This window comes from Curcuma longa, unplaced genomic scaffold (genome assembly GCF_044706935.1).
Source record: "Curcuma longa cultivar G26 ecotype Majalengka, Jawa Barat unplaced genomic scaffold, ITB_CL_G26_1.1 contig_19305, whole genome shotgun sequence".
NCBI lineage: Eukaryota > Viridiplantae > Streptophyta > Magnoliopsida > Zingiberales > Zingiberaceae > Curcuma > Curcuma longa.
In genome coordinates, this window is record NW_027431061.1 from 24,584 (window position 1) to 33,673 (window position 9,090).

The following is a 9,090-nucleotide window of genomic DNA, read 5'->3' on the forward strand; positions in this document are numbered from 1 at the left end:
AAAGATAAGATAGTTTTTTATTATTCTCTTACATGCAGCTATATATAGCTCCTCTCCAACTCGCAAAATTAGTTATGCCCACACACACTCATAAATTCACTCCTTCGATAAGAAAGCTGACTTGAGTGTTAGAGCGGTTGAGCCAAGGCACCCTGGTCTCTGTTCTCATCCTCTTCTTCTCTCTTACTGTGCAGGTCTTAGTGGCAGCGTCTCATAATCTCCTAGCCTCATCTTTCGCTACTCGTGTACCACCTTGACCATCAACTTCCCAATTAGGTGATCGGCTGCTCGTTCGAGAGGCGATCTCAACCTGAACACTTGTGTTTTTTTAAAATGATTTTTGATTTTATTAGTGAGTTCATGATAACTATATATAATTCACAATTTATTAAGAATAATTTCAATTCGCTCCAAAATGTTACTATTTTCTCAATGAACGTTTCTAAATTTAAAGTTACTTATTATAAAATTCATTTAGCTTTTGCATTGTATAATTTCATATTTGCTTTCGGTTTAATTTACGAGTGAAATTTATTATGTATCTTTCCATATTTGTTATAAATGAGTTATCGAATAAATTTGATATTCAATTGGTTAATATTCATAATAATTTATGAATAAATTTATTTATTATTTTATATAGAATTTAATTATCAAAAATATACTTTATATATTTTATGTTCTTTTCAAATCTAATATTCATAATATATTAAAACTAAAGAAATAATATAAAGTTTTAATATAAATTATAAGAATAATTGACAGTTAAACTCAAATAATATAATGTTAATGAATAAATTTGAATAAAAAGTTTGAACATAGCCCGGGAGGCCCGACGATATTAAGGAGAAAGAGAGGGGACGGTAGATGGAAAGGAGATTAATCTCGGGGTTTTTTTCCGATTAGCTTGAGGTTTTCATCAGCTAGGGGGCTGATTAAGTTCGCCACTGAACATAACTAAGCTCGACTCGGCTCGTTTACAACCCTACCTATGGACAATGATTCTTACATCAGTCTACTAATTAATAACAATGTTTTCGAGTTTAGGGTTAATGTTGGGATAACAATCAAAGTCCCACGTTAGAAATATATGGAAAAGATCATGGGGTTATAAGATGGAAACTATCTCATTGGTATTAGGCCTTTTAGATAAAATTCAAAAATAAAATCATGAGGGTGTGGGCCCAAAGTGGACAATATCGTACTGTTGTGGAGATATATATGGATTCCATATGGATCTAACAGTGGTATCAGAGCGGGCCCATGTGGTGGAAGCTCCTATTAAGGGATCCGTTGGGACCGTTAAGGGGGTGGATCTGTTGGGATCCGTACCAATAAAGGGTCCGTTGGGGCCGTTAAGGGGGCAGATCCGTTGGGATCCGTACCAATAAGGGGTCCGTTGGGACCGTTAAGGAGGCGGATCCATTGGGATCTGTACCAATAAGGGGTCAATAAGAGGTCCGTTGGGACTGTTAAGGGAGCAGGTTCGTTGGGACCGTTAAGGAGGCGGATCCATTGGGATCTGTACCAATAAGGGGTCAATAAGAGGTCCGTTGGGACCGTTAAGGGAGCAGGTCCGTTGGGATCTGTACCAATAAGGGGTCTGTTGAGACCGTTAAAGATGGGCTAGATTGTTGGGATATCAATCAAAGTCCCACATTAAAAATATATGGAAAAGATCCTGAGGTTATAAGATGGAAAATATCTCATTGGTACGAGGCCTTTTGGATAAAATCCAAAAACAAAACCATGAGGGTGTGGGCCCAAAGTGGACAATATCGTACTGTTGTGGAGATATATATGGATTCCATCTGGATCTAACAGTGGTATTTTAATATGCTAATTGCACAGATTAGCACATCACAGTTTCAAGCCCATGCCGGTGGCAGCACGGCACAAACCGTTAGTTATCTATTACAAGATCATAACTGATTCTGATTTCATGTTGCTCAGGAAAATTCAACCTAATGATACAATTAAAAAGATTAAGAAAAAAAATATTACTGATTGCAAGTGATAATATGCAATGTAGATTTCTTCACAAGCTCTCTTTAGATCTTATAAATTGGATGGTATCTAGCTCTGGTTGTCAAGTTGCATATTGCATTTGCACCAGAAACAGGAGAATAATGCAATAGATTAAAAGCTCTTTGTCCTGTTTCTTTTTCCTGTCACAATGAGATTGGAAAGAAAAATTAAGAAGAAGAAGAAGAAGAAACTCAAAAAATATATGCCTCCATGATTGTAGAACTTCTCGGTCACAAGTATGATGTTTGGTGATAATAATGTGCTTGTATTGCTGTCCGAATGGCTCTTTGAGTTCGTCTTCCAAATGCTGGATTGGGTTTGAGCTGCCAAAAATTGAGGTCTTTGGTTCTAGTCTCTGTGCGCGACTGACGTATATTCTTTCTGGTTGATAGTAGATGCATCTCATGTTCTTTTAGTCAAGAATTTTCTCACCAGTGGAAAAAAAGTTCCAAACCAAAGTGCCAATGATGTACAAGACAACAGCTACCTTGAAAACATCATCCCAAGAGCCTGAAAATTTTGTATCCGGAGAAAGAATGTCATCGAGTTGCAAGATTTGAAGCAGTTTAAAGGATGATAGAACTGGAGGATGAAGGATTACCTCGTTGTAGAATCAAGCCGGTCACAGCAGTGCCAAAGACTCCAGCAAGAACTCCAGCTGTGTTTGATAGTCCCAGCAACACTCCCTAATTGGATGGAGAGAAACAGAAAGGTCTGTGAATTATACTTCTGTACAAAGTTTTAGAATCTATGTTCATGTACACGATCTTACTCTTTTTAAACAAGTATGATAATGCAACATTTTCAATTTTTTTTCATATAATTGATATGATACACAAGTCAAGGACAATGTTGGCAAGTTTCCAGAACATGATTCCGCAATAAGATTGAACCTACAAAGTGATCAAAAAACTCTCCTTGGCAAATGGCTGAGTGATGATAGAGTAGAAAAGAAACATACCGCATATCGTGGCCCAATGTCTTGATGATTGGAATATAGACCAGACTGGGAGAAGGCATCACTACCCTGAAAAATTATAGAACAGCTTAACCAGAGAAGTACTTCAGTGTAGACAGTATAGAGCAATCTTGCATGCCGTAAAACCCATGACCTATAGTTTTAAGTGTGTATATATGATAACATGCAGTGAAGGACAGGTAAATGTGCTAGGACAGTAGGTAACCAATTCTTGCAAATTGCAAATGCATTATTTGATTCTCATTTGTAGTCTAATGTGTTGTTTGGGCTGTTCTTTCAAATATAGAGACACAGACATAAAATTGGAAGAATAATCCTATTTATATAAATGTATCAAGTAAATTGGCTCATAGGTTAGACCTGACTGCAAGCCATACATAGCACAGCTAAGGCTGGGCTGTTCACATTCTTTAGCTGTGTGAGAAAGAAAGCAGGCCCAAGGAAGCCAATTGACTGCATTATCTGCCATACGAGAAACAAAAGTGTCATTAACCAGCAAGTATATAGGACTAGATGTTTTTGAAGTCTCTGAAATATAATGTGAAGATGTCTACAAATTGAATTTTCACAAACACAAAACAGAATCTAGCATGGGACATAAGAAATTCATGGCAAGGAGGGAGAAGATGCAATCGAGTCTTGAACATGGAATATGATTATTGGCACAAAGATCTGTTGCGAAGAAAGTAATGTAGGAAACAAAATACTGGTTTTCCATGGTGGTGAGGTATTCAAGAGTCAGTACTCACTTTACGAACGTTGGTTATAGAAAGTCCTTTTGCCACCAGAGTATCTGCAATCCATCCTCCTATATTTGCAAAAACCGCCATAGTTAACCATGGCAAGACACAGAAGAGACCAGATTCTGTGAGATTAAACTTCAACACCTGAGGAAAATCAATTAAATAAGTTTGATGAAAACTTGAATGAATCCAAAGTAGTTAATTGGTTGATATGAGAAAGTAGTGGCATATTGTGTTTGGTGTTTAGTACATCATACTCAGAGGAGCATCTAAATAAGCTAAACATGACTATGGTTCGAAGCTAACAATAAACTAAACACTAGATATTGCATTCACCATAAAAGAATTGTATTGGGATAAAAGTATTTTTCATGGAAATCACACAAGAAGCTTTTGTAAACCTTGAGTTTCCATAAGTCTTTATGTGTTTCAACTATTTAAAACCGTCCAATAGACATGTATTTCCATGTAACCAGGAATTACAAGGTGAAGTGGTTGGGCACTTGAGTATATACATTGACAGTGATAAAATTGATCTGACATTAACACAAATCTTCTTAAGTAACACAAACAACATGTTTAAGACCAAAGAAACATCAAGTACCTGATTATAATAAGTAGGCATCCATGTCAAGAGGATAAAGGTGCCCCAGTTATGACAAAAATGGGATATTATCAGGGCCCACACTGGAGCCTTTGATAGGATTAATTTCCATGGAATGGAAGAGACAGGCTCCTTTGAGACACTTCCTCCAAGGATAAGCTTACTTTCATCTTCACTAAGCTGTGGGTCTTCCTTGGGAGAACTATGTGCCTGAGGTAGAGAGAAGAGAAAAATGTCAGCAAGTGAATGTGATAACCAAATTTCACCAAGAAAACATGGGGAAAACTCATATAGCTATTTCTAGGCCATAGACAAGTTGATGCATCACATCATTTTTGTTGTTACACCCTCATCAAATTCAACACCCACCAATATAACTTCCAATATGTGAGTGTATGTATGAACTTATTTATTTATTTATTTTCTACCACTCTGCTCTTTAGGGCATCTGTATAGTTATCAGTGTGAACCTAGTGCAGAAGACACCAAAGCACAACCAAACAAGTACACAGTCATGTTAAAATCAACAGCTTCTCTAAAACCAACACAAAGAAATGAAAAGACAATGAATCATAAGAATGTTAAGTGCAAGAAGTAAAGCATACATTAGTGTTCCACAATGCAAACCAAAGACTTCCAAGGGATCCAAATGCGTAGAAAACAGAAGGCCATCCAAACTTATGAATTAAAACTGGTGAAAGAGCCAAGCCAGTGACAGAACCAAGGTACATTCCACTGTAGACCAGTGCAAGAGATCTGCTTCTTTCGGATACAGGAATCCATTTGGAAAGTATGTTATTCATAGCAGGCATAGCAACTCCCTGTGAAAATGATTTTAAAAAGTATTAAACTGATCATAATTGAAAAAAATGATTGCAATGATTGATTTTTTTTTAAAAGAAGGGGTAAATTAATAAACAAACCAGAAGAATTGATCTTGATATAATCGACAATACTAACTAACAAAGTCTTAAATTAACACCTTTAGTTCCAGATTCACATTGCACTTGAAATTGAGTTGTGTGATTATTTGATTCTTCAAGACAGGAAACAAAGGTCTTTATCTTATATTCTTGAACTAGTAGTTAAGCTCATATTTATCTTGCTATGTTACTGTATTGGAGAAATAGAGATATGCTAAGTAGGGCTGCAACATTTTAAGCAGTGAAGCATAATGAAATATCAAATCACCATAAGAGACATCAGCATAATTGGCAAGATGCATACTGGCTCCACGTAATACAATAAGCTGGGTTGTTGCAGACTTGCAGTCATACCTTGTACTTCAGAATTCAGATAATGCTATAATCAGATAGACGGCAAGCTTTCTCTTTTCCAAAGTTTTATTCAATGTTTTAAAAGTAGTCTAGGAGGCCACATGAAGGTTATTATAGGGTGAAACAAGGTATTTCGACTAGTATTTTGGCCTCTGCATGATGTTATTCAATTTGGTCTAAGTTAATGAAATCTAAAATTGATGTATGCTAAGGCATTAATTGATCTAGTGACATCACAAGCAATCGACCTTATTACTTCAGATGATGTTATAATGAGTTACACGACAACATATTTTCTGTATTCAATAGTTTTAAATTTAATTATCCAGTTCTTTCTTTTGTCTAATATATCGCCATGATATTAATCTTTCAATGCAGATTCACAGATATGGATATAACTTACTGACTTCAAAAGGTTGAATTTTTTTCAAGACACAACTAGCTCTGATTCCACTTGTAGCATGGTAAATAGAAGCTGCAAGATTATGAGGTAATAAACTGAATCATAACATGTAGGTGCCAAAAGTATCCAGTTATCCATCCAATTGATGAGATATAAAAAACTTCTTCTAAATCTGTTATGACCATCTTAAAATAAGACATCTTATCCCAAAGATTGCATGTGGTGTGGTTATCCTGTTCTAAGCATCAAAAAATCATTAATCTTTGCAAAAGGAAAAGAAAGAATCATACAAACTAACCTCACCAATTCCCATGAAAGCACGCATAACTAACAAAAATGGAAGTCCAATCCTAGCAGCAATTGGGGTTAGAATTGTTGCTATAGACCACCAAACAACACCAAAGCCTAAAACCAGTTTACCACCAATTTTATCTGCCCAGATGCCACCAACAATCTGAACATATGCAAAAGCTTATTAGAGTATTAATTGTAGTCCTGAGACGTTGGATTAGAATTAGGCATCAATGTTACTGTTGAAGATTCTAGATTCTTAACTGTATTAAAAAGCAAATAAGTAAAATATATGGAAAAAAATACACTATGAAGAATCAATCGTCAATTAGAGAAAGTATACAAATATCCCCTAAATCAACACTCACCTGGGTAAGTAGGTAACCCCAGAAAAATGATGACTGAATTAGACCCATAGTTGCTGAATTCCAATTAAACTCTGCTGCCATTGGAAGAATAGCGATGCTCATGTTGACCTGATTCAAATTGAGATTAGTAAAATACAAGTTCTCTTGATTTGTACCCAAGTTCCTAAACATGAGTCATAGAGTAGAATATGATCATAAAGGAAGAAGGAATTTGTTGCCAGGTGTGAAAAAGAGTTAACTTACTCGATCCATATTGCAAAGTAGAAATGAAAAGAAGCACAATAGCACAATCACCCAACGTTTAGGGAACTGTTTCCACCAAGGAGCAACTTCTGTAACATTCGGACCAATTAAAACTGCTTCGCTGGATGCTTCTGAAGAAGTTAGTGAATCAAGCTGTGACTCTGGTGCCTCATACTGCTCAGATTTGAAGTTCGCACGTGTTCTAGTAGGCAAATGTGATACTGATTGATCATGAAGATCATTAGATATTCCAAGGTGCTCCAATTTTCTGCTCGGCATTAGTTGTAGACCATGTGAAGAAACAAAACAATTTGTTCTTGCTGGAAATCTCTGCCTGAACCTGATATTAGTTAGCCATGCATTTGAGCAATTACCTAAATAGCATGGCAGTGGATGTGCCACCTCCCCAAGGAAAGCATTTCCAGCAATCATGGTATTCTTGGCAAGTGAACAAGAAGTAACAGGAAATAAGATAGACCTCGAGAAATAACAACTTTCTCTTTGCAGGAACAAAATGAAGCCACCAGCCCATGCAGATTGATCTCCACATAACTTGGAATATATCTTCTTATAATGAGCTCTACCACACTTAATTTGATACGGAGTTCCTGCATCATAACATGCTATACCGTAATCATTCATTGTGAATAGAACTTATCTCAACTGCCTCACCTTCCAAGGAAAAAAAAGCACCCCACTTCCCCTGGTGATAACAAATCTTCATTTTGCTCTTATGCTTATTTATGTTGGTATTTTTAATCATGTAATATTTATGGTATTTTTAGCATGTAAAACACATAAGTTTTTCAATATGAACAGCATGATAATGAAATTTGGGCACTAAGATAATTAACCTGTCAAAGAAATTAGAATGATGAAAAGAGTAAATTTTTTAGTGTTAACGACCCAAGAGAAAACTAAGATGCTATCCTAAGCATGGAAAACTCCATTGTGCAACTGACTTTTTGCCAAAGCTTGTTTAGCTAGCAGGCAATGGACCATCGATTTTATGTCTTCTTCAGTCGCTCTGTCGAAATCACACTGGATGGAGATTTGGTATGTAACTATTCTTTTTTATATAGTTTTCGTTTGGAAGTTTAGCCAAGTAGCTACTAAAAGACTTTAAATTGAAGTGGCACTTTACTAGGACAAGCTGATCCGTCTAACCAACTGTTGTATATATGCTAGCTTGAACCACCAATGTAACCTCACAAAACTAGATTCTTTATCCTGGAAATCGACATGATTTGGTAAACCTGCTTTATTACATTCATATGTTATCAATCCTCTTAAGAAAATCAAGTATAAAGTAGCAATTTTTGCGAGTTTCCACCACCAAAGTTAAAGCTTCAATGCGGCATTAGGAAGTTCAGGGCTAAATACCGCACCGCACGATTCTCTCAAATAGCGAAGATCGATCAAAACTAGGAGCCATCAATATCCAAATCCAGGGGGCAAAAAAAAACTGAAATGCCTACCCGGCACAGCAGATGAGCTGAATCCTCTCCCGGAGACCAGCGTGCCCATCGCCATTCCCCCACCCGATTCCGCGAGCTATCCAGGAACGGCAGAAACCCCCAATTTATGATCCAATCGCAACGCAAGTGGCTCTAAGTAATGGGAACCGAAGCGTGAGAGGAGATGGAAGCGATCGAAGAAATCGACCGCATCAAGAGGAAGAGGAGAAGGGCGAGGAGAAGATTCAGATCAAGAGGAAGAGGAGAAGGGCGAGGAGAAGCGGAGCAGCGAGCGATTGGTGGCCTTCCAGAAGCGGGAAAAAGAGCAGCAGGAGCTTTGCCAGGCTCCGCCGGCGCCACGTGGCGCAACGGATTCGCGGATAAGGCGCGACGGTGGGTGCTGAGATCGAACCTGGTCCGTCGGATAGGAATCTGATTGGGAGTGGAATCTTTGGCGTGGGAATAAAACGGCCTCCGCTTTCCGAAGATGCGGTGACAGCATCTGCGGTGCTAGCCACTCGTTTAGTGGATCAACGGTGGATCCCCGCCGTCCGATTTTGATGAACCGAACCGGTTCAACTTCAAGGGGTTCGCTCGATAGGGATGCTTTTGAAGGTGGACTATAAGCAAAAAGTGAAGTTTACCCCAAGCATCCCGGGTTAATTTATAATCGATCCAAAGTGGCCAAAGGATGAGA

The 9,090-nt window shown here is 37.6% G+C and overlaps 1 protein-coding gene across 1 annotated transcript; it reads right to left on the reverse strand.

Annotated features, from left to right (window-relative positions):
• Positions 1-1,980: 1,980 nt before the first annotated feature.
• On the reverse strand, positions 1,981-8,595 carry LOC141817100 (ascorbate transporter, chloroplastic-like). The gene is made up of 11 exons (XM_074704783.1): positions 8,415-8,595; positions 6,937-7,544; positions 6,694-6,801; positions 6,333-6,488; positions 4,960-5,175; positions 4,355-4,564; positions 3,757-3,894; positions 3,368-3,469; positions 2,990-3,055; positions 2,630-2,714; positions 1,981-2,538 (listed from the first exon to the last, which is right to left on the reverse strand). The coding sequence occupies exons 1-11, from the start codon at positions 8,467-8,469 to the stop codon at positions 2,441-2,443; spliced, it is 1,842 nt and encodes a 613-aa protein (XP_074560884.1). The 5' UTR covers positions 8,470-8,595; the 3' UTR covers positions 1,981-2,440.
• Between the last annotated feature and the right edge of the window lie 495 nt (positions 8,596-9,090).